This window comes from Diplotaxodon limnothrissa, linkage group LG3, assembly GCF_057381915.1.
Source record: "Diplotaxodon limnothrissa isolate DT_005_m linkage group LG3, D_limnothrissa_male_GT1.1, whole genome shotgun sequence".
NCBI lineage: Eukaryota > Metazoa > Chordata > Actinopteri > Cichliformes > Cichlidae > Diplotaxodon > Diplotaxodon limnothrissa.
Window position 1 is genome coordinate 35,371,568 of NC_140598.1, and position 27,168 is coordinate 35,398,735.

Sequence of the window (27,168 nt, forward strand, 5' to 3'; positions counted from 1 at the left end):
AGAGTCCCAGATGAGGGCTCATTCAGCAGCCGCGGAGCAGAAGCCAGGGGGAGTTGCAGTGACGCGCCCGTGAGCTCCGCCGGCAGCCAGCTGTGCCTGAGTGACCGAGCCCCAGGCCGAGAGGCCGGGGGCACCCCACCTCCGAAATGGCCCGAGCGAGCCCCAATAAGCGGCCGCCAAGGAGTGAGCCGGTGTGTACCCGGACGCCCACCCCCAGATACAAAGAACCACCAACGCACCGACACCTGAGGGAGTCCGCCACCGGCAGGGGAAGTGGTGGTGGGTGGAGACATTGCTGTTTTCTTGCCTTATCTGCTCGCTGTATTCAATTGTGACAAACTACCTGTTTCGAGCTACAATCGATACACACATACTGTTGACTTTACTTTACAACTTTACGACCTTTGTTTCTAGGAAACTTATGATACCTATCGGAGCGTCATTTTTGAGCCACTTATTAAAGTTTCTGGTATTAATACAAAAACGGCAGTTTTGTAAAATGTATAAAAGGTAATTAAAAAACGTAAATGGCATGTATCAATAACATGTTTGTTTGTTTGTTTTGGGGTTTTTTTTTTGGGGGGGGGGGGGGTATAACTGCAATAAAAAATAATAACTTTACATTATGAAGATATTGAAAGAAAACAACCTCACCAGATCATTTTTGACCCACTTACACATTTAAGGGTTAAGGTGGCTGCTCGCATCTTGTAAAAAAGATAAATTGGTGTAAGGGAGATCAAAAACAAGTAATGGATATCAAACCAGCATTTATATGCATTAAAACAGATAATACTGTTAATATGTGATTGCATTACTTGCACAGGCAACTTCTTGGGTTGTTTTATAGTTTGGTGTACTTTCCCCGAAATAAAATCGATGCATTTAGTAAGCAGGTCAGTTGCATTAATCAAATCAATAGCATGCCATGATAACTGTTGATGAGCAAACACATTTCGATGTGTTTCCCGCAGCAGCTGCCATCAAACAAAACAAGCACGCCTACCAAAATCTTCAGGAAGTGAGAGATCAGCGTCTGTTTTTCTGTTAGTTGGTGTTGACACAGGATGCAGCTAACACCATTCTGCCTGATGCTGAGTGAGTACAAAATTCAACATTTAAGGATATTTTGAACAATTTGGACAATTTTTTTCTTATAATCCATCATTATCCCTGCTTACACTTTAATTTCTTAAACACTACTTTTATTCGGTCCTTAATATATTATTTTCGTTGTTTTTTTTTGTTGTTGTTTTTTTGTTTGTTTTTTTAATTTTCACCCTTTTCTCGTCTCTTTCTCTCTCCCTTCCTTCCTACAGCCTGTCTTCAGGTCAGCCCTGACAGGTCTCAGTTCTTCAGGTATGACAACATCTCTTTGAGCTGTGGCGAACAGTTGAACAACACTGGTTGGAAAGTGAAGAGGAAAACGCTCGCAGGGGGGACCAGACCCTGCTCCTCTGGCTGGGGCTATGCCTCCTCGGGTTCGACTTGCATCATCGGACAAACCTACCCACCAGACAGCGGTGTGTACTGGTGTGAGTCTGTCAGTGGGGAGCAGAGCAATGTGGTCAACATTACCATTACTGGTATGAATAACACTACGTTAAGTTCTGCTATGCAACATTTAAACTTAAAGTCACACTTATTAAGGCAGATCATTTAGAAACGAAGCAAAGAAAACCTATAAAAATGACAAATCTTGATTTTCTGCATTTTCCAAAGATCAGCCTGTGATTCTGGAGAGTCCTGCCCTTCCTGTGTCCGAGGGTGCCACTGTAACACTGCATTGTACACCTGAGACAAAGTCCTTCAACCAGTTTTTTGATTTCTATAAAGATGGCCACTGCATCAAAAGGAACTCCACAGGAGAAATCACCATTAAAAGGGTTTCTAAATCTGATGAAGGACTCTATAAATGCAGCATTTCAGGAGGTGAAGAATCACTAGGCAGCTGGCTGGCGGTTGATGGTGAGCAACAAAAATCCCATCACATACACAATGTTGAGCAATTTAAAATTTTTAAGCATTTTAAGAAAAAAGAAATTTAAAAAAATGGCTGTTAGAGGAATTATATCTAAAAACTCCAAAATTTGCATATTTGTCTGTGTTTTGTACAGCTGCAAATGATGAAGAGAGAAAAACATTCTACCCCTAAAAAAGACACAATTAAAGAAAACATGTATTTAATAAAGCATTTAAATGTATAATTTCCATGTTCATCTCTTTACAGCTTCATCTCAGGAGTTTCCTTCATCTACATCTGCAGCTGAACCGGCCGCTCCCTGCTCTTTTTCTGTCTTAAGACTAGTATTTCACCTGTTGGTGGGAACGCCTTACCTGGTGTCCACTGTTCTACTGGGGCTTATATACCGAGACAGGAGGAGAGGTAAAGTAAACCCTGCAAGTGTGTAAGAGGTATTTCTTATCAGATTGGGTTATAACAACAACAACATGTGCTATCAGCTAGTAAACTATTTTCTGGAGGCTTTTGTTTGTTGTCAGTGACAATTTCTGTCAATCAAAACTGTTGTCTGAAAATAGAATGTTACATAAAATAGATATGTCATCTATAGTTGATTATTTTGTTGTCTTCATTTTTTTTGCATATTTGGCACAGTGACATGCATCAAATCATTAAGAAAATAATAGTCCAATGTATCCAAACCTGTTCATTTTAAGAATTTCCTTAAACAGAACCTTTGTGACAAAGTGAATCAGCCTAAAGATTACAAAAAGCAACAGATCATGCCACAATCTACAGGAACACCGCAAGCGAGGTCACAAAACACCATCTAAAGAACTGCAGCCTTCACTTGGTTCAGTAAAAGTCAGAATTCATGATTCAACAATAAGAGAATGGATACGAATTGTATTCATGGGAGAGTTCTAAGTAAATCACTGCTGACCAAAAAGAAAGGCTCATCTCACAGTGTCAAAAACATCTCCATGATCCCCAAAGCTTTTGGCAAAATAATGTCTGGATTCACAAGACAAAAGTTTTTGGAAGGTTTCCTCATCTCACCTTTTCTCAGCATAAGAAGATCATCATGCCATCAGTCAAACAAGGTGGTGGTAGTGTGATAGTCTGGGACAACTTTGCTGCTCCAAGACCCGGACATCTTACCATAATTGATGGAACCATGAATTCTCCTCTCTACCAGAAGCCCCAGCCATCAGATCAAGCTATATATATATGTGTGTATGCACACAAAATTTCTCCACAGCAATGTCACAGGCTCACTGCCAAATGTTTGATTCCGCCCTTACGCCAAGTAACTATTAGCTCTGAAACATTTAAGTGTGACAAATATTAATAAAAGAAAGAAAAACATTGAAAATGGAATTTAAATCCTTTTTTTTTCACTGTACTGTACGTATAATTTGGCCACTAATTCAAATTCAATTCATAAAAGTCTTCATAAAAGTGGCTGCAGCGGTAGAGCTGGTCATCTACTGATTGGAAGGTTCGTGGTTCGATTCTTGGCTTCCCCCAAGTCTGCATGCCAAATATCCTTGAGCAAGATGCTAACCCCATGTTGCTCTCCGATGCATCCATCGAGTGTGACTGTGTATGAATGTTAGATAGGCTAACAGCTTGGAAAAAGTGATTGGGTGAATGAATTAGTTGTATAAAGCACTTTGAGTGCTCAATTAGACTAGAAAAGCATTATATAAGAACCAGTCCGTTTACGTTAATGCACAATTTTAGAATTCATAAAAGGGAGGCTTTTGGAAACTGTTTGGTTTCAGCGCTTACATCAAATAATCAAATCATCCATGCCTAACTGTGTAATGTCATCCTCCTTTTGTTGATATGATGGCAATGGATAATACTCCTTAAAATCTAATGCCGTATTTGTAGTTCACTCTACGATATATTGACTATATGTGTGTGTGTGTGGGTGTTGGTGTGTGTGAGGTTGGAAATAGAGATAAAGGAAAGTAGATATGTTCGTTTTCTTATGTCAAATATAACATTTGTATGTTCGTTTTCACATTACACATATTTTAATGGTTGCCAGAGGGCTTTAACTTTTAAATTTAAAATTTTAAAATTTTATTTCCTGTCTGGCTTTATCATTTTACAGTATTAACTGAAGGTGGACGGCCTCCACAACATAATTTTTGGTTATACAAACTAATAATCTGGTTTCAAATGGTGCTACAAAAGTGTGAATTTGAGCTTTCATAATGAGACTTTATAAATCATCGGTTGATCTCACGGTGGTCATGTCCATTTTTTTATACTGTGCTCATGACCAATAGATGTTATTGGTAGAAAAAAGTCTGTTCTTTAGGTGCCACGTTATTATAAAGCAGCCATGTTTTTTCTGGTGAACTGTGTTTTGACACCAGCTGCTGAGGTTATTGAGGTTTGCAGGTAAATTCCAAAGTTACAATGTGGTATTGCAGGTGACCTTTGACAAACAAGTTACTTCTAGAAAAATGAGGCACTCTTGATCTGATTAAAAACCTTTTACTGCTGTTTGCTGACGACTGTTAAGACAAAAGCTGCAAGAATTCATGTTGCTGTTCTGTTTGTTTTTTCTTCACAGCAGCTCAGAATGCTGCAAAGAGAATGAGCACGGATCATGTCATCATGGAAATGGTTGTTTAACCAAACAAGCTGATGAACATGTACCACGGGGTGTCCTGAACGTGGGTATTCATTTTTCACCAGCTTTCAGTTGACATTTTCCAGCATTTATCTGTGCAGGGCCAACGGGGACTGTAGTGTCATTCAAAAAAAAAAAAAGAGCTGAGGCCTGCGTAAGTGGTCTGTTTGTAACACTTCTACAAACTGAGTCTTCTAATAACTAATGTTATTGTCTTGCTGTATTCTGCCACAGTATTTCATGTTTTGCATTGTTATTGTGTGTGTGCAAGCCCATCACTATGTTGTTTACTTTGTTTATCAGGAAAACAGTAGTTACTATCTGAATATCAGGATAATGTTATAATACGACTTCATGTTCACTAACACTCGAGTATAAACCTTGGTTTTTATCTCAAAGGGGTTTTCCTGTCCTGCTGCCACTGCGTGTGCCTGCTGCGCAATCTTTTTTCATATCTCATCACTTATAGCCCATTTTGCTGAGGCGATGGTTCACCTGCTTCGATGTATGACACCCGGTCATTGGGGACTATTGATGAGTTAGGCTCAGAGAGAAAGGTTTGAATTCAGTTAACATCCACTCATTTGAATGGAATTTTTATCTGTTTGGAAAACCAAAATTGAATAACCGGAGTGCAAAACGATGCATACTTGATTTGCTTTTTTAGCATCTAGCTAAAACAAACCATGGGTTAATAACCCTAGATGGGTCACCAGAGACCTGTTGAATGTTAGGAGATTAAAAACAGAAAGAGCAAGTGTGTGTGTGTGTTTAGAGGAGACCACATGGTGGTGTCAAAGATGTGTCTTAGTTTTTATTCCCGTAATGAGATTTTTTTTAATCTAATTTTTGTTTTTGGTTTATTTTAAAACAGTGGTAAGATTTTGAATTAATATTTGATATGTTAGGTTCTTGTCAATAGTTTTTCACCTATTATGATCTTTTTGTACAGATTTAACCGATTTTTAAAAAATTGTTTTAGTTGAATTCTTAATTTCATAGCAAGAATAAATATATTTTAAAAATCTTTTGTTTTTTGTGGACTCACTATTAAGGTTTTCATGACCAGTTTCTCCGATCACATTATCAACCCTGCCGAGTGACTTTTCTTAAAATCACAGAAATCTTAGGACAGTAGGAGAGCAGAAATATGAAGAGAAACATAAGAGCAAAACTGGCCAGTTCTTTTATTGGCCACAGGTGGCTTTAGTCAAGTTTCTACTCAGTCATAAATCAGTAATAAGCAGTGAGGTGTAAAGCATGCTGTGACATTTCTGTTGACATGGAGCCCATAGTAAAAGTCCCAGACATGTCTGCTATCTGCTATTTTTGACGTGTGACGCTTTTGACCTTTTGTGACAATTTTCCTCTGTTTTCATAAGAGCAAGAATGTTTGTTGAAAAATATCAAACTGTTAGATTACAGAGGATGTGAAATGCATAATCGCTGTGTGTGAAAAGGAAGTGTAGGGGCCTTCAGTGCTCGGCGAAGTGTTTGTGGTTTTATTTTCATCAGCTTTTGTACGGCTGTCTCTTGTTGTTTTTGTCCACACTTTCATCTCCGTTCAGCATGGGGTTAAAACTTTACTCAAAATTAATAATATTTCTTTAAATTGCAAACAGGGAAATGCAATGATTACTGCTCCATCAGCTCTTTTAGCCAATATGGGTCAGCTGTGGTTAAATTGAGTGTATTCAATCTAGCGGAGTGTAATTTCTGAGAAGACACAGGACACTGTGCCAGTTTAAAAACCCACAACACAAACAGCTCAGCAGTTATATTGAAAGCATGTGCAGTTTAAAATGGCAAAAACGATTTAAAAAGTGGACCAAAAAAATCGAAACGAGTATAAGTGCTTGTTTTGACAGGTAAACTTGTTTGACCTATATTTAGTTTTCTGCTGTGTGGCTGGAAAATCCTGTGGTTTGGTTTCTGAGTAAAGCTGCTCTCTGTTGTGTTCTGTGGTGGGAACAATAGGACCTATCTCAAACACTGAACCAGAGGTTTCTGACCCTGAATAAGTACTGATGTCACTATCATAGAGTGCACTGCTGTGTAAATCATAGTGAATCGTTACAAAGTCTTCACATTACAAATCATTTAAATATTCTCCAACATTTTGTACATAAGAAGGGAAAGAGGAGGGGGAATTGACGATGAATGAAGTAAAGACAGAAAAATAGAGGTAATTTAGTTCTTTTTTTTTGTTATTTTATATAACAATATGTCTTGGTCAACACAATCACAGCTGCATTGTGCCGAATACAAATGTAAACCACGGGCAAGTCTGTCTGACTGAAACCACTTCCTGTGGAAAAATTTGGCCAGATTTGCAAAAACGCTAATATGAAACACTCTTAGGTTTCTGTTGTGTGATACACTTTTAATCTACATTCTCATATTCTTATAAAAGACTCACTAAATCGCACTCATTCTCAGAACAAATCAAATGTCAAACTTGCTCCAGCAAAGAATGTGAATTACAGCTTTGCCAGAGGTAACCAATAGAATTAGCACCATCTGCTGGTTTTCTCTTAATACAAGCAATCCAAATGATTTAATAGTACAGACATTTAATGTTAAACATAGAAATGAATAAAATACACACACAAACACACACTGGCACAGTGGGGTTTGGGTTACCACCTATAAGCAAAGTCTATCTATCTATCTATCTATCTAGAGATGTATTGGAACGTAACTGGATGCAGTGGCAAAAAGCACACTGCCAATGGATTCTAGAGCTGTTTCCATTTTAAGTTTCCAACCTTGTCAGAACAGTTTGGCTATGGCCACTTCCTGTTCCAACATGACTTGCACCAGAGCACAAACCAAGGTCCATAAATACATGGATGAGTCCTGACATCAGCCTCTTAGAAAACACCTTTGGTATGAATTAGAATTAAGTGAACCAGGCCTTCTTATCAAACATCAGTTTTTGATCTCACAAATCCACTTCTGGAATAATGATCAACAACTCTTACATTCCTAAACTTTGTGGAAAGCCTTCCCAGAAGAGTTGAAGCCCTATGTAGAATGGGATGTCACTGTAGTTTGTATGGATGTGAAGGCAGATGAGCAAACCCCTATAGTTTGTATGCACTCAAAAATAAACTAAAGTGACAAACATTCAAAAACTATTTACATTTTAAGAGAAAGATAATGGCTGTTTTGTGTTTGTCTATATGATGAGATTATGGTCATATTAGGTTTATTGTTATCACCAGCACTGATTTCCACCTCACGGGGTTAAAAGATGTGTTTGTCTGCCCTACCAGCCCTGACTTTCCTTCACCATCCAGATCACAAAACGTAAACAATAAACAATAAAGTGCTTTTAGTGCTCAGTTGTAGCAGAAAGGTGCATTATAAGAACTTTTCTTTTTTTCTTTTCAGGCTTCAAACCTCAGTGCCTTACTTCCAACCATTTTCTCTGTACATATTAAACCTGCCTCATTTGTATGTTTACATTTAAGTCTGTAAGATGTTAAAGGATGAAATACACACATCTAAAAGCTGCTCTCTGTATCTTTTATTTACAACTCTGTACATGTATGTCATGCCATCATTCCACCACCAGATAGAGCCAAAGACTAATATCAGTACACTGGAGATTGACACGATGGTGCGATTCTTCATCAGTAAACAATATGCATCTATATTATATAGTATATACATCTGTAGAAATGTGACTTATTTACTGAGAAAAAAAATGTGCAGTAACAACGTTTGTGATATCCTTTTCCCAAAATCTGATTCTCTAGATTTTATAGTCAGTTTTGTTTTTCCTTTATCTCTTTCTTCATCCATTAGACTACTTTATCTGTAAAAATAAAGAAAAATACTGTTGAACGACTGACTTTACACTGTTGTTTTTAAGCCAAAATAAAAGTTAAAGTTAAGAAACAGGAAAACTTTTGACTCACAGAACGCGTGTGGACTTCCTCTCACCACCCAGACCACAATGCCAACGATCGCTGCAACACCTACAGCCCCACACACAGCACCAGCAATTTTGCCAGCACGACTGCTGTCATCACCTGCATGTATGCAAGGCAGAAGGAGAATAGCTGAAGTAATCAAGTACATTGTATTCATTCATTTTATACCCTGGCTGCACATTTTCAACCCATTAAAAGTATTCATAGTTACCTGATGCTTTGGACTCATCTGCCACCATAGTTGATATGCTCAGTGTTTCTGTTTCGGTTACTGTTAAAAACAAACATATTGACATGGTGGGAAAATGGCCACATTCAGATTCATTCCAGTCCTGCACCACCACCAAGGAGAAAAACATGCATTATTTTGCAGCTACAACTAGTGATGGCTGAATGGCTCTGTCTTGTTGAGCACAACAAACATCTTTGTTTTGATCACTCCTAGTAGAATTACACAAAAAAATGCATTTGATAACTGAACGCCACTAATGGTAATAACAGGTTACAATAACCAGATGTCAGTGATGCAGGACTTTGACACAATATTAATGCTCTCTGTGTTTGACGCACCAGTAGTCGTGCTCGCTGGAGTAGTTGAAGGCAGAACGGTTGTTGGCATAGATGTTGTGATGACTGGTTCTGAAAACATGATAATAAACATGTAAAAATAATTGATCGTGAAAAGCAATGAAGGGAAAAACATAATGTGAGTGTGCTCACCTGTGCGATAGCTCACAATCACACATCGTAGCTCAGACTGATATTTGGCTGCACTGATGAACAATTGAAATAGTACAAAAACATCAATTTAAAATATTCCAGTCCTCGTGTATTTACTGTATGATGTGCTTTTCACTTATTATTATTAATGGATCCAAATCCCACACTGACCCTTTCTCTGCCTGGACTAAGAAGCAGACGGGATGATCTTCTCCATCTTGATTCTCAGATGGCGTCCAAGTCAGGATAAATTCTCCATGTGATTCATTGTGTTTTACAACATTGTGCGGTCCACTGAACAAAAGCTTTAAAACCCTTAAAAACACACACAAAGGAGAGATTGATGCTGAAAAGTATCAGATATAGAAATAAAAAGACAAAGATAAACCCTAAATACCAATAACCCAAAAACAACAATATAAGGTAGTACTATATTTATTCTGCCTCAAATGAAGGGAGTATTTAATTGTTTCAGTTTGTTTGTCTGTTTGTTAGAATTCTAGCATCCACAGTTTTGAAGATATAATTTTCCAATTTTGTGTGATGGTAGATACCGAAAACGGCTGATTTAATTTGGGTCAAAACTGGGTCAAGGTCACACTAAATTTGAAAATCTGTAAAAACAAACAAACAAACTTTATATTAGCCACAATTTTGTAATGTAATGTTAATTTATTTTCTTCGAACTTCACAACACTATGACCTTGACCTTCAATTTCAGCACTCAAGGTCAAAGGTCAAATTTCAAGAAACCATATCTTTTCATTTTTTTCAATTGAATGTTGCAATGACTCAATAACAGGGTGACATCATCATATTGCAATAAAAACATCATAAAGCGTTAAAGTGTTAGTACAGCCCTTCAGTTTTGGGGAAGTTAGACTCTCTGAGAGCACTTGTTGCTTGTTTAATTGATTCTTGGGATTTAACTTCGTGGGCGCTCCACCTTTGTATTAAGTGGAGGGATCTAACCACTAAACCTTTAAAAAACACACGTGTAATGGTGCAAAAATTTTATTTCTTTGTAAGGTAAACATGGTACTCAAATATGTTCTGTGTTTACTCACATGGTGTTTTTCACCTCTGCCATAATGGTAATGTTCACTGTGTCATTAGTGTACATGCGAGCCCCATTGGCTGGGGTTGGAGGTAGAAACCTGGGCAGGTAGACTCCCTCTGAGCATGATGGTGCAGGAGAGTCCACTGGAAAAAGATTTTTAGGTCATTACAATAGATAGCTAGCAAAGTAGTGTAGCAAGCAATTTAACCTTGATATGAAGTTTATCAAATTTTGGTTGCTCAATTAAGACACTGGTTTGATATGTAAGGTTCCAAAACTGACAGAAAGTCAGAGTTGATTTGCACATGTGCAGAGGAGGGATAGCGGACATATTGGGCAATAGATGTTGAATACAGAGCTGTCAGGCAGGAGAAGAAGAGAGGGACCGCAGAGAAGATTGATGGATGTGGTGAAGGAGGACATGCAGAGGGTTGGTGTGACAGAGGAGAATGCTGGTATAGGGTGAGATGCAGGAAGATGATCTGCTGTGGCATAAAGGGAGCAGCCGTGAGTGAGTTCATCTTTTCTTGCAGCACTATGGAGTATAACATCCCTGTGCTGATTTTACTTTGAATAAACAGGATCCTCAAATGGTAAAAAGCTTTGAAAAAGAAAAAAAAACCTACCCATCAGAGCAAATCTGATTGGTATTTTGCTGAGAGCCTCGCTGGGAGTGATGTTTGTCTGAAAACCATAATCACTGATGATGATAGTCTTTTTTGGGAAGTCCTCCATTTCCAGCTGTACTGCATATGAACCTTCATCTTGCCTGCTGACAGGATTAAATGACAATGTGCAAGCCTGCACAAGTTTGGTGAAGACTTGTTAAAAGTGGGCATTGTGTTTGAGTTTGAGGGGTAGAAATGTTTGTGAATTGTGGAGAGACAAACGGATGGATGGAAGAAAGACATTTTATCAGCGCTTACCATCAGCAGTCCTTCAGCTAGAAGAGCTAAGAATTAATAATTTACAACATTTCTCTGTTTCTGTGACTAGTTTTTACTGTAGTATCATGCTGTAAGTGTATGTGAAACTCACTTGTGAGATGGTCAGAACAGACGGTGGTGTACAAGGATTACACTCATCTGCGTCTATGTCTCCAAATCTGCATTTAACCTTGTCTCCATCAGGGTCAAAGGCCGACAGGGTGAAGACTCTTTGACAGTTTGAAGGGACTCTGGCACATAGGAATCACATGCAGTACAGTAAATACAAAACTCACCCAAAAATCAGCACTGTAACTTTGGTTTTTAACAACTGCAGTTTCAACAAGGCTTCCTCCAAGGAAAACAAAAATAAAATACATGTAAGGACTGTCAAGAATCACCCATTTAACCCTGTTAACATTCACCATGTCACTGGATATTCTTTAAGGGTTATAGATCGGGATAGAGCTCTGATATCTCCACATATTTTAAAAATATTGGAAAATGGAAAATCCTGTAACAGCAAAGCTGTAATGCCAAAACGTGTGAGGCACTGGTTGAAAGGTGAAAAGTGCCTTTAAAATTAGGTAGCCATAATGTTTTGCTGGTGCCCCACTGTCTGCTACTGACTTGGTTTTATGTGAAAAAAAATAATATGCAAGTCATATTTTATTTTATACTCCTTGTGCCTGTGCAGGTTCTCTTCCTCCCACAGTCCAAAGACATGCAGGTTAGGTTAAATGTCATTTATTAATTAGCCATTTGTGTGAATGTGAATGCAAACGTTTGCCTGTCTCTCTGTGTTCACTCGGTGATGGAATGACAACCTTTCCAGAGAGTCCTTGTGACCCAGCATTTTGAGTTTCTTTGTTTTGGTGATATTTTGTATTATGGTTTATGTTCCTGTTCATTAGTAGTCTTAGCTTGTTTCGAGTTTCTCATGTTCCTTGTTTAAGTCTTTGATGATTAGGCTCTCTGTTGTGTCTTTGTCCTGTAGGTCTTTCTTCGTGTCCATGTTTATCCATGTTTCCCCAGCCCGTCATGTATCCTCTCGCCCCCTCTCCTCCACTCCTCTGTCAAGCTCATGTGTCAGTCTGGTGTTCCTTTGTTTTCTGTTTTATTGTGAAAGTCTTGCATTCCTTATTCAGTGTGTTTAGTTTTGTTTTCCCAGTCTCATTGTGTATAATTCGTCTCAGCTGTGTTCCCCATGTGTTTTCTGTTGCCTCATGATTTTACTGTGTATTTAAGCCCTCTGTTTCCCTCTGTCCAGTGTTGCATTCTCCCTCATCTGTCGTGGCTGTGTGCTTCTCCGTGTGTTTCTTTGTTAGTTCAGTATTCCTGAAATTTCCCTGTTTAGTTTTGTATCATTTATTCCACTCAGCAAATAAAACTGTGTTTTTGTGTTAACGTCCTGCCTATGAGTCTGCATTTGGTCCTTTCCTGCCTTCATTACAGTAAGTTTATGACAATTAAAACAATAAAGAAGCTTACCGCAGGGCTGGCAGGATGGTGGTCTGAGGTGACTTGTTTGGCTGATTAGTGTCGAGACGAGTCCTCAGGTCCACGTTAGTCAGAGCTCTCCATTTCTTCACCTTGTTTTTGGTTTGAATCCAGTCACCGCCATCCAATCTTTGGGGTTTCAAAGAAGGTAATTTGGTTATTTTCTATACACAACTTATGCTAAGAACTTGTGCAACATATACTAATTAGTATTCATTCATACAAGAAATGATGGGGTATTGTTATCAACCTGCCGGGCGGGTGGGTGGGAACCTGATGGACACTCAATGTTGCAAAGGTGCACCTAATAATAATCTGGGATATATTTAAATTTTAATGGCTTTGATCTCAATGTCAAGGTTAAAGTACAAGTTTTCTGAAAACCTTGTCTGTGTGATAATTTTATAACGAGGTCATCTAGGCGTCTCAAATGATTGCAATTATCAACTCAAGGTCAAGGTCAGAGGTCAAAATCAATCAATTTTCTCGTAGACTCCTGGTGGAGCATAGGCCTTCTAGGTCAGAGGTCAAGTTTACTGAAAATCTTGTAAATACAAATTGATGTATGTAAATAGATCTTTGTGAAATAGCAGGCAATGAAGTATAATCAGGTTTTGATGATGTTTTAGGTGAGACAAGTCAGGTAAGACTACACTGTGAATGAAAAAGGGCTCATATATATATTAAGGTGTGATGCATGACATTTGATGCATTGTTAATTGTTGTTTTTGGTTTTTAATGTTTGTTAACTAGAATTCTTACGCTGATTGGGAAGACTAGAGAGAACATAGAAATCCCTTTTGTGTTGTGTCTGGCAGGACATCTGGCATTAAATCAAAATCAAATATGCAGTGCTACCTGTAATAGTGTGGCAGCCCATTGCAAATGCGGGAGGAGATGAAAGTAGCTCTGTTACATAATCTGATTGCCTCAAATTAGGATTAGGGGCTGGTTTGGAGTTATCATTTATGATAATTTAGACCTCAGAGGATTAAACCTTTCTTTTTTTATCTGACGTGTTACTGACCGTAGCTGAAACACAGCATTGCTGGAAACCTCCCGAGACATGACTCCTTCCCTCTGACACCACTCTTTGTCCTCCTCATCCACAATGCTCAGCTCCACACTTTCTGTACCACAGTCACCGCTGACACAGCTCCACGTGTCTTGATCGGTGCATGAGCGAAAGCTCAGCTTGTAGTGAAAGGCCACCTGTAATATTGTAACAATAACACCTGTTGTGTTATTATAAAGAGTCCATGCACTGTTCAAATAAAGTCAGTGCTTTTAGGAGCCTTTTGGAATGTCAGTGAATTTGCCTTTACTTCAATCCTCCTTAAGTAATAAGTAAAACTCTGAGCCCCTATTTCAGACTAAACTAAAGAGTCCTGGCATTAATGGTATAGGTACACCTACCGTGACAGAGCCATTATGCGTCTTGTCTTTGGGGGTAAAAGTCATCACTGTCCCAAAGAAATGGTTAGCCTGAGAACCAAAGAGCAGCAGCAATAGAAAGAGGAGCAGCATGTTTATATCCATAGTTGTGATCAGTGAAACTGCGTAGCCCTAAAATAAAGTTTAAAATAGAGTAAAATAAAGTCCTTGACCCAGTTATGTATGGCTCTGAAATGAAACAAACAACGTGTTTTTCTCCCAGTACTCCTCCTACTTTTGTCTCCTCCCTTTACAACTATAACTATGACACAGTTATGTTGTAAACTGAGAGCAGACAAACGGAGGCTGTCTGTTCAGTCAAGGCTTCATCGTACAAGCACGACTTTTCTCTTGATCCTGTTTACTTAGAGTTAACTAACTTTTTGCTCTAATCAATCTGATTGTATTGAGGAGCCCCACCTTTAAAGTTCACATCTCTTTCTCTCTCACTCTCTTGTTTTTGACAGAGTAGCAGTGGAAACATGATATGTGGCTTCTGCCATTCCTGAATGTGAGAAGGAAGCAGAAGGGTGTGCCAGCTGCTACCACAATCCAAACATTCTGGCACTGCAGGAAGCTGACTCACCAACTGTTACAAGCTTTAATTATTCCCACAATAGTGCTGTGATTATGTGCAGATTTACTCTTAAATCATGCAGTCTGATGCAGTGTGCACTACTATGTTAAACAGCAACTACACATTACTTATAGGTCCTAAAGTACTTTCTTTTTTATCTTTATGTAGGACATTCCATTTCATTTCTATACAGATAATGGCTTCTGGATTTTCAGGCCATTTTCATTTCCATAGGTCTAAAATGATGCAGTTTTGTCTCAGCCACTGCTCTGCCACAGTTAGGCTCTCCTTTGGCAGTGGTGCAACCCAGTGGGAACCTCTGGGATTGAAAAATAAAGTCATCACTAAAGTGCCAATAATGGCTCAGCAGCACATCGGACTACAATTAAATGTAGGTGACAAAGATTGAGTGTGTAGTGTTTTCCATTGTCAGGTGATTGTACAGGTGATCTGGTGGAAGAAAACCTGTCTCCAAGCACAGACTCCCATGATAAATGTCACACTTGACACCAGAAAAAAAAGGAGCCAGGAGGCATCATTTTCCCAAAGATGGTGCAAAACAAAACAAAACTAATATGACCTCAACATCCAGCTGCAGGTTCAACAGATGTCTGCAGGATCTTCAGGAAAATTGAAAAGCAGCAGGGAATTCACTTAACTTTGCTATTTACAATATAAATAGCACAGTTGTCAGAGTTGGCCTAATGTTTTTCTAATGTTTAAGTTGGGGGAAACAAGCTTTTTCCTTTTGCAAAAACAGCTGCAACATTTTAGCACCAAGGAAATGCTGGACACCAAACTGGAGCCACAGATGTCAGTGGCTATTGGAAGACCTGGCACAAGAATTTCAGCAGTGACTCACACATGCCCACATATTGTGGTTGCCATGATCTCTTTCCTATTTAAATTTCTCCAACATCTGGAAGTCATGCTTTGTCATATTTAGCTCTGGAATTTGTTAAAATGTGGGTTGGTCTTCAAAAGGCACCAGAACAGAATTGGCTTCACGTTGTATGAAAAGAGGACCGATGGAAATAACTTTAGCTCTCTAGTCATCACTTTGAAAGTCACCTACATTGAAACATAGTATGATGAGCTTAGACTACTTTACTTAGGATACTTTTTAGCCTTTTAACTGCAGACCTCTGAGGGGGGAGGGGGGAATGGAAATTGACAGACAAAACTATCCACTTGTATGTTAACTAGAAAACGTTTGCTCTTCTCCAAAGAGCTCCAAGAATAATAAATGCTGCTCTATCTGCAGAACAATCCCTCATATATTTGATACTCATGGTACAACTTGCTGGTAGCACTCCTGCATGTTTGGCTTTGATATAAATGCTAGAACCTTTAGCTGTTGGCATAGGTGTGTCTTTATTTATCATACTTACAGTGTCTCCATTGTGAGCAGACACACACAGACATGTCCATGTATGATCATGTACAAACTTGCTCTCATGTTGACAGGCAGTGAAAATAACCAGTTGCTGACAATCTTGTCTGATCGGTACATGCTGACCTCAGTACTGAGGTAGTTTTTAGTTGAAAAACCCAAATATTAACATTGTCAGTATATAATCTACCACAGATGTGTCAAACTCAGTGTCACTAAAGGCAACACTATGAAATGAGAATCAGAGAGTGAGTTAAAATGTGCACAGAAATTCCCTCTCTGGTGGAAAAAGTTTGTTGCACTGAACACTGAATAAATAAGGAAACCAATAACATAGGTTCAAAGGTCATTGTCATAAAATGCAGTCAAGGAGTTGCTAAATGAAAAGCTCCTGTTGATAACAGTTCAACAGGGACTACTGTGAGTTTTAGGATACTGACAGACATCAATGTTGCCATAACATGTAAATGTGTTAATCAGCTGAGAATCAATGACAGCTGCACAAAAGTATCCAAAGAATACATCAGTGAGCAAAATGTTTCTTGAGCTATAGGAAATGAGGCTCTTAAACCAAAGTAATCATTTCAACGTATCCATTTAATTTTTTTGAGCATATATATGACTTGACTTGTAAAGAGTCTGGACTGCCCAGAAAGTTAATGATAGACAATTTGTCAGGGAGAATTAATGATGTCAGTGAATTAAATAATTCCAAAATTATCTGTGTATTTTTTTAAAGAGATACAGAAAACAAATCCAAAAAATGACAAAGAAGTTCACACAGGAAATAGAAAGATCTTGTTAAGGCCAACATGAAATGGTTCATTTCCTCATTTCAAACATCTAATATGATCTGGTATTCTGTTCAGTTCAATTCATTTTTATTTATATAGCATCACAAGAACAGGTGCCTCAAGGTGTGTAAGGTAGAGACCCTACAATAATACAGAGAAACCCCAACAATCAGATGACCCCTTATGAGCAAGCACTTGGTGAAAGTGGAAAGAAAAACATGTTTTTAACAGGAAGAAACCTCCAGCAGATCCAGGCTCTGGGAGGGCTGCCCATTGCTGCAATCAATTAGGGGTGAGTGGAGGGAGAGCTGGTATCTTCTATCGTAAATAAAATAATTTTTTTATTGTTTATTTTTTTTAACAACTGTGAGCCAATTTGGGATTAGGATTATGGTTTAGAATGTCCAACGTAAAAATGTCCTCAGTGAAGATCGACTAATGAAAAAACCACAGTGGTGAGAAATACCCGCCCTCTTACAACACTACATTTTGTACTATGTTGGTTGAAAATTTTCATATTTTTTGAGGTTTTTAGCTCTCACGCATGACATTTTACTTTCACATGTTGTCTCTGTAGATATTTCCTTTTGCCAGTATTTAAATTTTTCTCTGATAAAACAGAGTCACCTGCATCTGGGGGAGTCTGCCTGTAGCTTTAATGAACAAGCTTGTACATTAATGCCATCATTTCACCAACAGATGGAGTCAAAGACTCAAAACAGTTCATTGACCATTTATGTGAGGCTTTGACAGTAAAATGCAGACCTGCATTATATAACATTTACATTTGTAGAAATTGGAATGGGACGCAAGAAGCGAGCAGCTGAAAGTAGCTAGAAGACCAGTGATTTCCAGATTCTACAGGTTTGTTCTCCCCATCTTCATCCAAAGCTCCAACTTTTTTCTGTAAAATTCAAAAACAAACCAAAAAGACAGGTGAACCACAGCCTTAAATAATGTGTATCATCAGAAAATCCTTTTAAAAATTCTGGAAAAGTAGCAAATGTTGTGACTCACAGAGCACAGGAGAACTTCGATTTAAAGCCCACAAGGCAATGCCAACAATGGCTGCGACGGCTCCAACACCAAATACAATGCCAACAACTTTGCCAGCACCCATGCTGTCGTCACCTGCATGTAGAAGAAGGATAAACATAAAAGCTGACAATCTTTAAGCTGCTTTTAAGCTCAAACAATATTTCCATGACAGCCATTCACTTTCAAGCTATGAAAAATAATCATATTTACCTGATCCTGTGGACTCATATAGCACCTTCTTCTGATCTTCTGTTTCATTTACTATTAAATAACAGAGAAATGTAGTGAAAGATGTGGTAAATCCAAACATCAAACATAAGATTTTACTTCAACACATCAAATATCTAAATGAAGCTCATATATTCTGTTGCAAAAAAAAGCAATATGACAGGAAGTACAATTGTTAACTGTCTTTTTGCCACTGGTTATAATAAATAACTAATAATGAGAGTTTGAACTGCCATCATGATACAGGCCTTTGGCAAAATTCATGATCTGCATCAGCTCCTCTATATTTCACGTACTGAACAGAAGAGTGGTTGTATGTTCTGGGGTGGTTGAAGGCAGAACAGTTGTTGGCAGAGGAGTGGTGATTGGTCCTGAAAATATAATAAACAAATATGTAAAAATAAACAGTTACAGTAATCAATGAAGGAAATGCACAATTTTGGAGTTTACTCACTAATTTGAATGCTCACAATCACACAGCGTAGCTCAGAGTGATACTTGGCCGTACTGAGAAAAGAAATCCAAAACATAGTAATTAAAAAAATGAAACAGTACAACATATGTCCATAAAAATGGTGGTGCAAAAATGTTTAAACCATCTGACTTTAACTCTGCCTGGACTACGAAGCAGATGGGATGGTTTTCTTCATCTTCACTGTCAGATGGTGTCCAGGTCAGGATGAATTCTCCATGTGATACAACATGTTTCACAACGCTGTGTGGTCCACTGAACAAAAGCTTCGAAACCCTTACAAAAATACACAAGATAGAGATTTGGCATATACGGGTAAATCAGAGTGCAAACATCAGAATTTATTGCAGACTGTTTCATCACCGTTCTTTTTATTGTATCTTTTTACAAAAAGAAATACATCTTAAACAATATGTTTAAAGAGGAAACGAGCAAGCAAAGACAGCTCTCTATCAATGCCTCTGCTAAATAATTTTCCCAGTCCTGCATCTGATGTTTTCAAACACATCTATTTATTTATTTTTGACCTGCAATTCAAAACATTCTACATTGCAAACAAAAATCAAATAAAAATGTCTTGCACTGTCAAGGCCATCATGTAGGACATCTATGTAGCAATGCAACATAGGTGACATTGCATGGGTAGTGTAGGGTGATCCAGATCAAGTTATATTCCAACTTGGTTACTTGCCCTTTCTTGGGTAAATTAAATGTATATTTGGTAACCTAGATGGACATCAAAATTGGCCTTCCCATGACTCACTGTGAGGTTGTAGAACCACTTGGATTTTGTCCCAGCTAATCAGCAAAGATCAGGTTATGTGGCTGATACTGACATTATTGCATGTGGCCAACCAATAATGACCTAAAGTTTGTCAGAGTTTAGTGTCCCTCCAGAATTTGGGAAATTGGGTTTTTCACCCCAACCTACTCCCACTCTTGTTGTCATAACATCAAAACTAAGAGTAGTAATTTGATTAAACTCATGTATTATATGGTTTAATAATTATTCTGCATGTTGACATTAATGTTGTTTGTTCTGGATTTCTAAAACGTTTTTATGCCACATAATGGTCACACCATATTTGAATTCATGCCCTGTTCACCTCAAACTATTACAAGTGATGGATTGGATGTTACCACTACTTCATGTATGACTTTACAGTGATCCAGTGAGAAATGTAATTTTTTCGTTTTTTGGTTTGTTTGTTTGTTTGTTTTTTAACTATAATTCTTATTAGTATTAAAATGTATTTAATAATTTAATGTCTGCAATTTATTTATCTATCTTCAGTAGATCTAGACATCAATTTTACTATTTTTCTTCAAATGTGACTAGACAGGGATGTACTTCAACATGTGCATTATATTTACTAAAAGTGTAGTGTGAATCAAGACAAATGTTCATGAATGAATTTTTTCTTAAAGTTATGTGTTTTTCATATAGTTTTTATATACACAATGTTTTGAAAAGAAATGTATATTCTAAACAAGCAAGGAATCATATATGGCAGCGTTACTGATTTTGATTTGTGCAATGAAATTGAAAAACACTGAAAAGAGTCACAAACGTTTAAAAAAAAAAGGTTCTATATTATGCTCACACACATTCTAGGAGAAAGTCTGAAACAAAAATATTCTTTACATATGCCAGTGTTTTGTGTCTTTCTCTTTAACTCACATGGTGTTGGTTGCCTCTGCCATAATGGTAATATTCAATGTTTCATTAATATAGGCCAACAGCTGAGTCCCACTGACGGGGGTTGGAGGCAGAAACTTGGGCAGGTAGGCTCCCTCTGAACAGGATGGCACAGGCGGGTCCACTGGAACAAAACAAAAAGGTGGCATATTAATTCAAGATCATGTCAGTTAGTGACTTAATTGGGCAAGCTAGGATTTCAAATGAGATATGATTTTGAAAGTTATTTCAACAACAAAAATATAGCCAAGTAGCTGTAAATGTAGCTGTAGGTGCTTCAAATGTAACAATGTTGGAACTTTGTGTGGGACATGTATTGCTGTGTTAGCTGGTTATTGTGCCCCCAAATGCAAAGCAATTGAGTCAAGAGTCATAAGTAGTACAGAAATGCAAATCCAAGACCTACACAGTAAGTATTTAATTACTCTTCTGATGTCAGATGATTGCAGAAGAATGAGATGATCCACAGATGTAGACAACTGCATCTGTAGGAGTTTTCATCCAGGACTCTGAAGGACTGTGAAATAGTTAAGAGGTTAAAAGTTAAAGACCTACCTATTAGACCAAATCTGATTGGTATTTTGCTGAGAGCATCACTGGGAGTCCTTGTTGTCTCCACATCATCACTTTGATGGAGAAAGATGGTCTGCTTGGGAAAGTCCTCCATCTCCAGCTGTATTGCATATGCACCTTCATCACTCCTACTCGCAGAATGAAAGGTCAGTTTGCAAGACTACAGAAGGAAACACAGAGAGAAACCAGTTACATGTTTATATAGCTGAATTTGTGTTTTATAAGAAGAAGCTATTTTGAAATAGTTTTTTAGGACATCTTTGAAATTGTCAGAAATTGGAAGGTGGCATGACCATGAGGCAAAACACAATAAAGTGTGTTCTAACCCACTGAGGTTTCAGCAATGACCCCAAATCTATATTTGGGGGTGTAGCCTTTGGGTGTATGAGAGTTATTACTGTATTTTATTGTGATGTAGAGTTATTCATTATTTATTAGATTAAATAATAACCTCAGAAGAATAATAACGTCTTAACTTTGTGACACTTAGCTTGAGACAGATGAAAATGCTTTTAACTTACTGGTGTGATGGTTAGAAGAGATGGTGGTGTACAAGGATTACACTCATCTGCTGCTGTGTCTCCATATCTGCATTGAACCTCGTCTCCATCAGGATCAAAGGCCAACAGGCTGAATTCTCTCTTACAGTTTGAAGGAACTCTGGCACACAGATATCACAGGTCAAATATTCTCGCCTAAAAGGTAGAACTGTCTTGTGGTTTTAATAAGTGCAAAGACAATATATTTCTCTCTAGCTCAAAAGATTTTGTATATCCAAAATCACTTTTGTTTATTAAGCTTTACTTCATTAGCTACATAGCTACCTATCTATGGCTAGGGATAGGTTTGTTACTACAAGCACTTTTATGTAATGTTTGCCTGTTTGAAACACACAAAGCTTTTAAAAGTAATGTAAGCAGTAATGTATTTTTATTAAAAAATAATGTGCATTGGTACTATTAGATTATTCTGTTATTATATGTTACCTTATATATGTAATCAAAGTAGTTGAATTAGAATACTGCTGTAGATCACATTATACCCTTTAATATAGAGTGTGTGAGCTGTATGTAGTGTAGTTCTCATTATACTTTTGAGTTAACAGAACATATTCACATATTAGTTCATTAGATAAATGTGCATCACTCTGTATCCTTGATCTGCTGGGAATGTGTTACACTGTTTTCTTGACATGCTTAATTGTTGAATCATGAAGAGAAGGTTGTAAGCAGGAGACTCTGTGTCTAAAGACAGGGGAGATAGATAGACCACATTCCATACCCCCACCTTACAGAAAGCAGAGAAACAACTGCCGAGGTCATAACTTAGGCACTGTAACAGAGAAAAAATGTGATGTTTTGGCTTTTACGACTAGCTGGGGGCCACTAGAGACTATAAAAAGCTGAGCAACCCGTCACCATTTTGAGACATGTGCCTGACCCTCTGGTAGCATCTCTCCCGTCCGGACGTTGTAATGCTCTGACTGTTGAATTGTATGGAAATAAATGATTGTTGATTAAGCATTGATACACCGAGTATTGTCCCTCCTTCAGCCCAAAGATTCAAAGAATTGGGAGATTTCAACAGTACTTAACTCCTTGCCAGTGAATGTAATTCAGCACACTACTTGTTACATTTACTTGTTTTGTTGCTCTGCAAAATGTTCTGAAATGCATTTTCACCTGATTACCATACCAAAGGCTACAGTCCCAAACAATAACACAAATCCCTACCCTAGAAGGATTTGCACGGGATCTTTTTTTCAGTTCCTAGTTATGAACATAAAACCAACAGCACAAAGGAAAGATGAAAAACCAGGACCCAGATGCCCAACGTGATTCTACTTTAGAAACATGAAAAGGTACAAACAGAGGGCGCCGCCTGACTGCTTATCACTGTCTTGGTGAACTGTTGATCAGGCTCTGCTATGCTGGGGTCAGCATACACTGAGATTTAATATCACTCTGGGTTGTTGGCTAGCTTAGCATTAGCATGCTGTCTGTACAGGTGATTGCAAAGAGCCAAATTTATGTTAGCAGTACAATAAAGTTTCTGTCCTAGTTTCCATTTTACCATCACAAACATCTTTCATGTGATAAAAGTAATGCCCAAAATCTCAACTCAAAAACTCTATGGCTGTATCATTGCACTGCTCTACCACTGTCTTCCTGCTGCACACCAACTAAAATTTGTTGACTGTAGCAGATAGAGAAAATCTTTCTTTTACTTTTTTCTTTCTATCTGGCACACAGATAACTGAAGAACCTTTGTAACACAATAACAACATAATAGTAACTAATGTAATTATTCAATTTGGTACAATAACACACTGCATTACCATGTTGCTAAAAAACAACCAACACTGGCAAAAATGTAATTAAATCCTAGCCCTAAACAGACTAATGGTGTCCTGATTATTATCATGATTCTATGTAAAGAAAAAACATCAAATTTTTCAGGAACCCATATTTCAGTTACATGTTTTAGGACACAGGTGTTGAACTCCAGCCCTCGAGGGCCGGTGTCCTGCAGGTTTTAGATGTGTCCTTGATCCAACACAGCTGATTTAAATGGCTAAATGACCTCCTCAACATGTCTTTAAGTTCTCCAGAGGCCTGGTAATGAATTAATCATTCGATTCAGGTTTGTTGACCCAGGGTGAGGTCTAAAACCTGCAGGACACCAGCCCTCGAGGCCTGGAGTTCGACACCCGTTTTAGGATATATATTACATGATAATTCATTCTTTTCATATGCCATGAAGTATTGAATTTATTTTTGATTTGCAAACAAGATATATGATGAATGTTTGATGCTTTCCTCTAATGATGGTTTGCAAATACTAAAAAAACTAGCCACAACAAAGTTAATAGCTTTACCTCAGAGCTGGCAGGATGGTGGTCTGAGGTGATTTGTTGGGTTGAGCTGTGTCAGATCGAGTCCTCAGGTCCACCTGAGTTATAGCTTTCCAGTTACCAATACCATTTTTGTTGTCAATCCAGTCACCACCAGCCAAACTACGGATTTGAATTGAAGGTTGTAAGGTCCATAGTACACACATTAATATACTAATTTGTACATGAATCCAAGTAATGTATAAGCACAAGACATTTCTAAGATATGGGAAAGACCATTTTTACAGATCAGGAGGCCCCCAAAGCCTGGAGATTTTAAACAATTAGGGATGTTTAACCTCTTAACCATAGGTGTTATTTCGATAAAATTCCTTTCACCACAGCAGAAAAAACATACACTTAAGGTTTTTTCTTCCAAAGGGGACAGTTGTTGTCAAAACTCTGTAATTCTTATTGTGAGTAACCGATGTACAGTGTACTATGTTTTTGTCAAGTGATACATACAAGTTTGACCACTGAGTGAATGCAATCAGGTCAGTGGCATTTTGTTGAATCTGCTGTTTCAGCTGACGTGTTACTGACCGTAGCTGAAACAGAGAGTTGCTGGAAACCTCCCGAGTCATGACTCCTTCCCTCTGACACCACTCTTTGTCCTCTTCATCCACGATGTTCAGCTCCACACTCTCACTACCACAGTCACCGCTGGCACAGCTCCACTTGTCTTCATCTGTGCATGAGCGAAAGCTCAACTTGTAGTCAAAGACCACCTGCGATATTGTAAAAAAAAAAATGAAAGAAAGAAAGAAAAGATGATGCTATTGTTATATAATTTTATAATATTATAACAAGATTGTTGCAACTTAAAAAATTAATAGACAGTACTGTGTTGTCCACTGGGTAGCTAATACCTTGATTATGTTGTAATAACAAATTGGAAACCACACAGCTTCATGATCACCCTCTGATCATGGAATTCATGGCACTTCACACAATAAAACCACTGCATACTAACTAGAGATGGACCGATCCGATATTACGTATCGGTATCAGTCCGATACTGACCTAAATTACTGGATCGGATATCGGAGAAAAATAAAAAATGTAATCCGATCCATTAAATATCACGAAAGCACCTCACAAAACTTGCAACACGCCGTAACTCACCTCAGAACGTTAGCACGTCGGAGCAGTATGCATCACGTGATAGAGCAGCTGTGGCATGCGGGACCTGTCGGTGGTCTGGATAGCATGTGGAGCTTCGCTAGCAACCCGGCATTTCATCTCCGACAAAGTTATCCCCGAGAGAAGTAAAGCAAGTATGTAAGTCCATCTCTGAATCTTTGTAAAGCATTCCTGTGTTAAGCTTAACAAGCAACTGCCTCTCCTGCTGCTACTTCAATCATGAAACTGCTTAATGATCAGCTGATCGGCTTTTCTGTCACGACTAGGCCGTGTCTCTTCTTTGTTTTTGGCCCACTTTGCACCAGAAAGAGGAAACCAGCGGCTGAACAACAGCAGCATGTTTAAGCTTGATAAGCTGTTGTTAGAATTTATTTAATATTACTTTCTACACCGGGATCTTTTTCTACGCAGCTGACGGCTGTAACTGTGCAGGGGTGGATCTAGCAAAGTTTAGCCAGGGGGGCCGATACGGCATTAACAGGGAAAAGGGGGCACAAAGACATACTTTTCTTTCTTATTCTCATTTAAAATGTCTGGCTGTTATTAAATAATTATCTGAATCTTACACCCAAAGTTTTAATCTGATGTAAAATGTATAGAAGTCCATTACTGTATATAGTAACTGTTAAGTCTAATATACCCTAGTAAGCTATAGTACATTTTCCTTTGGGAAGGTACCATCTGTGCAGTCTGCAGTTCTGTTGAAGAAAGATGTTGAATCTATTTAATATTTCTTGAAAAATAATTGATTTCTGTGCATTTTTTTTCACACTGCATCAAATTAAGGTTGATTACGTCGATTAAGCATCATGAGGTGGAGCGTGAGGGGTGGTTCCCTATTTTTTATTTATTTATTTTTGTTGTTGCTGGGAGTTGGAACCCTGTTAGTTAGGTTGCTTAATATTTACGCTAAGTACTCTTTAAAATACCAGAATAGGGAGGATGGTGTAGGTTTAAGTTTATTAGATTGATCAGTATTGCTGAACTATGAAATATTTTTTTTTGCATACAGGTATAACAGAATAGCTTTAGTGTAGTTGTTGTTTTAAACTTGAGTATGAACTTATACAAAATGCAGCAAGATATTTAAAAAACAGTTTTGTTGATTAAAAAACACTATATCGGATTCATATCGTATCGGCAGATATCCAAATTTATGATATCGGTATCGGTATCGGACATAAAAAAGTGGTATCGTGCCATCTCTAATACTAACACATGTGAAAAGTTACATTAGACTTACATATATTACACAACAATGATACCAGTGTATTTTTCCAATTTACAGCTTTAAGCAGACTGGACCATTTTGTGGTAAGAACAACAAAGAAGAACTGAATGCAAGATAAATCCTGGGCTTTACCTAAGCTGTCAAATTTATCCAGAGAGCAGCTGTCCCATCCTGCAATGCTTGCACAATTCCCAACAATTTCTAATAGAAAGGTTACATAAAAAATTAGAAAATATATGCAGATTCTTCTTCAGCTATCACACTGAGACGGATCTGTAAAATCTGGAATTACTTGCCCTCTTTGTATATAAGTTCGCACATTGTCAGTAGTTCACCCACAGATTTTGACACTTCCATGTGTGATTGATTTACACTCACGACATCACGTTAATTCCCCCCATTTCGTAAATCAAACAAAGCTGAGCACTTTTTCACTTTTTTTTACAAATACAAATTTTGTAAAAGAACACATTATAACAGCAATCAATATTTTTGCACTGTGCCCTTACCCTTAGAGATCCATCATCCGTGCTTTCTTTAGGGGTAAAGGTCATCACTGTCCCAAAGTAATGGGATGCCTGAGAACCAGAAAGCACCAGGAGAAGAAGAAGCAAGCCTGTGGTCATTATGTCCTCAGTTTAACTGCTGCTTTATACAGTCAGCTACTCGATACAGTACAAAAACGGACTCATCTGAAATGAAACGAGCACAACGGTTAAAAACAGGATTGTTTCACAGCTCCTCCTTCTTTATTCCCCTCCCTTTAAAACATCATTTATGTCCCACTCAGTAGAGGAGACACAGTGAGACTTCTGGTTGGGTTTTACATCATCACTCATAGATACAAGCAGAGATTTGTCTCATGATCCTATTTAATTCAAGTAAGTTGTAGCAACACTGGTTAGACGTTTTTCATGGTTTGGTCTCTAA

At 38.0% G+C, this 27,168-nt stretch overlaps 3 protein-coding genes across 3 annotated transcripts; 1 reads left to right on the top strand and 2 right to left on the bottom strand.

Moving 5' to 3' along the window:
- The first annotated feature begins 1,061 nt into the window (after positions 1-1,061).
- Positions 1,062-4,618, top strand: LOC146635548 (high affinity immunoglobulin gamma Fc receptor I-like). Its single transcript, XM_085347417.1, has 5 exons — positions 1,062-1,098; positions 1,320-1,586; positions 1,723-1,968; positions 2,231-2,386; positions 4,557-4,618. The coding sequence occupies exons 1-5, from the start codon at positions 1,068-1,070 to the stop codon at positions 4,616-4,618; spliced, it is 762 nt and encodes a 253-aa protein (XP_085203543.1). The 5' UTR covers positions 1,062-1,067.
- Positions 4,619-8,374: 3,756 nt separating this feature from the next.
- On the bottom strand, positions 8,375-14,316 carry LOC146635549 (uncharacterized). Its single transcript, XM_085347292.1, has 12 exons — positions 14,180-14,316; positions 13,791-13,975; positions 12,755-12,892; positions 11,376-11,514; positions 10,964-11,138; positions 10,345-10,480; positions 9,449-9,592; positions 9,278-9,330; positions 9,128-9,196; positions 8,769-8,828; positions 8,543-8,656; positions 8,375-8,439 (listed from the first exon to the last, which is right to left on the bottom strand). The coding sequence occupies exons 1-12, from the start codon at positions 14,300-14,302 to the stop codon at positions 8,426-8,428; spliced, it is 1,350 nt and encodes a 449-aa protein (XP_085203418.1). The 5' UTR covers positions 14,303-14,316; the 3' UTR covers positions 8,375-8,425.
- A 2,763-nt stretch (positions 14,317-17,079) lies between these two features.
- Positions 17,080-26,864, bottom strand: LOC146635550 (uncharacterized). Its single transcript, XM_085350176.1, has 12 exons — positions 26,748-26,864; positions 24,408-24,592; positions 23,850-23,987; positions 21,493-21,631; positions 20,954-21,131; positions 20,381-20,522; positions 18,832-18,975; positions 18,682-18,734; positions 18,524-18,598; positions 18,210-18,260; positions 17,979-18,092; positions 17,080-17,102 (listed from the first exon to the last, which is right to left on the bottom strand). The coding sequence occupies exons 1-12, from the start codon at positions 26,862-26,864 to the stop codon at positions 17,080-17,082; spliced, it is 1,359 nt and encodes a 452-aa protein (XP_085206302.1).
- Positions 26,865-27,168: the final 304 nt, after the last annotated feature.

What these genes read in the sequence shown, in the direction of transcription:
- LOC146635548 (XM_085347417.1), top strand. Translation starts at nt 1,068, where the DNA reads ATGCAGCTAACACCATTCTGCCTGATGCTGA. An exon ending in ACCATTCTGCCTGATGCTGA is followed by an intron (nt 1,099 to 1,319) that starts GTGAGTACAAAA and finishes TCCTTCCTACAG; the next exon opens with CCTGTCTTCAGGTCAGCCCT. An exon ending in ATACCGAGACAGGAGGAGAG is followed by an intron (nt 2,387 to 4,556) that starts GTAAAGTAAACC and finishes TTTTCTTCACAG; the next exon opens with CAGCTCAGAATGCTGCAAAG.
- LOC146635549 (XM_085347292.1), bottom strand. Translation starts at nt 14,302, where the DNA reads ATGGATATAAACATGCTGCTCCTCTTTCTATTGCTGCTGCTCTTTGGT. An exon ending in CTGTTCTGACCATCTCACAA is followed by an intron (nt 11,139 to 11,375) that starts GTGAGTTTCACA and finishes AAACTTGTGCAG; the next exon opens with GCTTGCACATTGTCATTTAA. An exon ending in AGATGAGTCCAAAGCATCAG is followed by an intron (nt 8,657 to 8,768) that starts GTAACTATGAAT and finishes GCATACATGCAG; the next exon opens with GTGATGACAGCAGTCGTGCT.
- LOC146635550 (XM_085350176.1), bottom strand. Translation starts at nt 26,864, where the DNA reads ATGACCACAGGCTTGCTTCTTCTTCTCCTGGTGCTTTCTGGTTCTCAG. An exon ending in AATCAGATTTGGTCTAATAG is followed by an intron (nt 20,523 to 20,953) that starts GTAGGTCTTTAA and finishes GTTTTGTTCCAG; the next exon opens with TGGACCCGCCTGTGCCATCC. An exon ending in GTAGTCCAGGCAGAGTTAAA is followed by an intron (nt 18,735 to 18,831) that starts GTCAGATGGTTT and finishes TTCTTTTCTCAG; the next exon opens with TACGGCCAAGTATCACTCTG.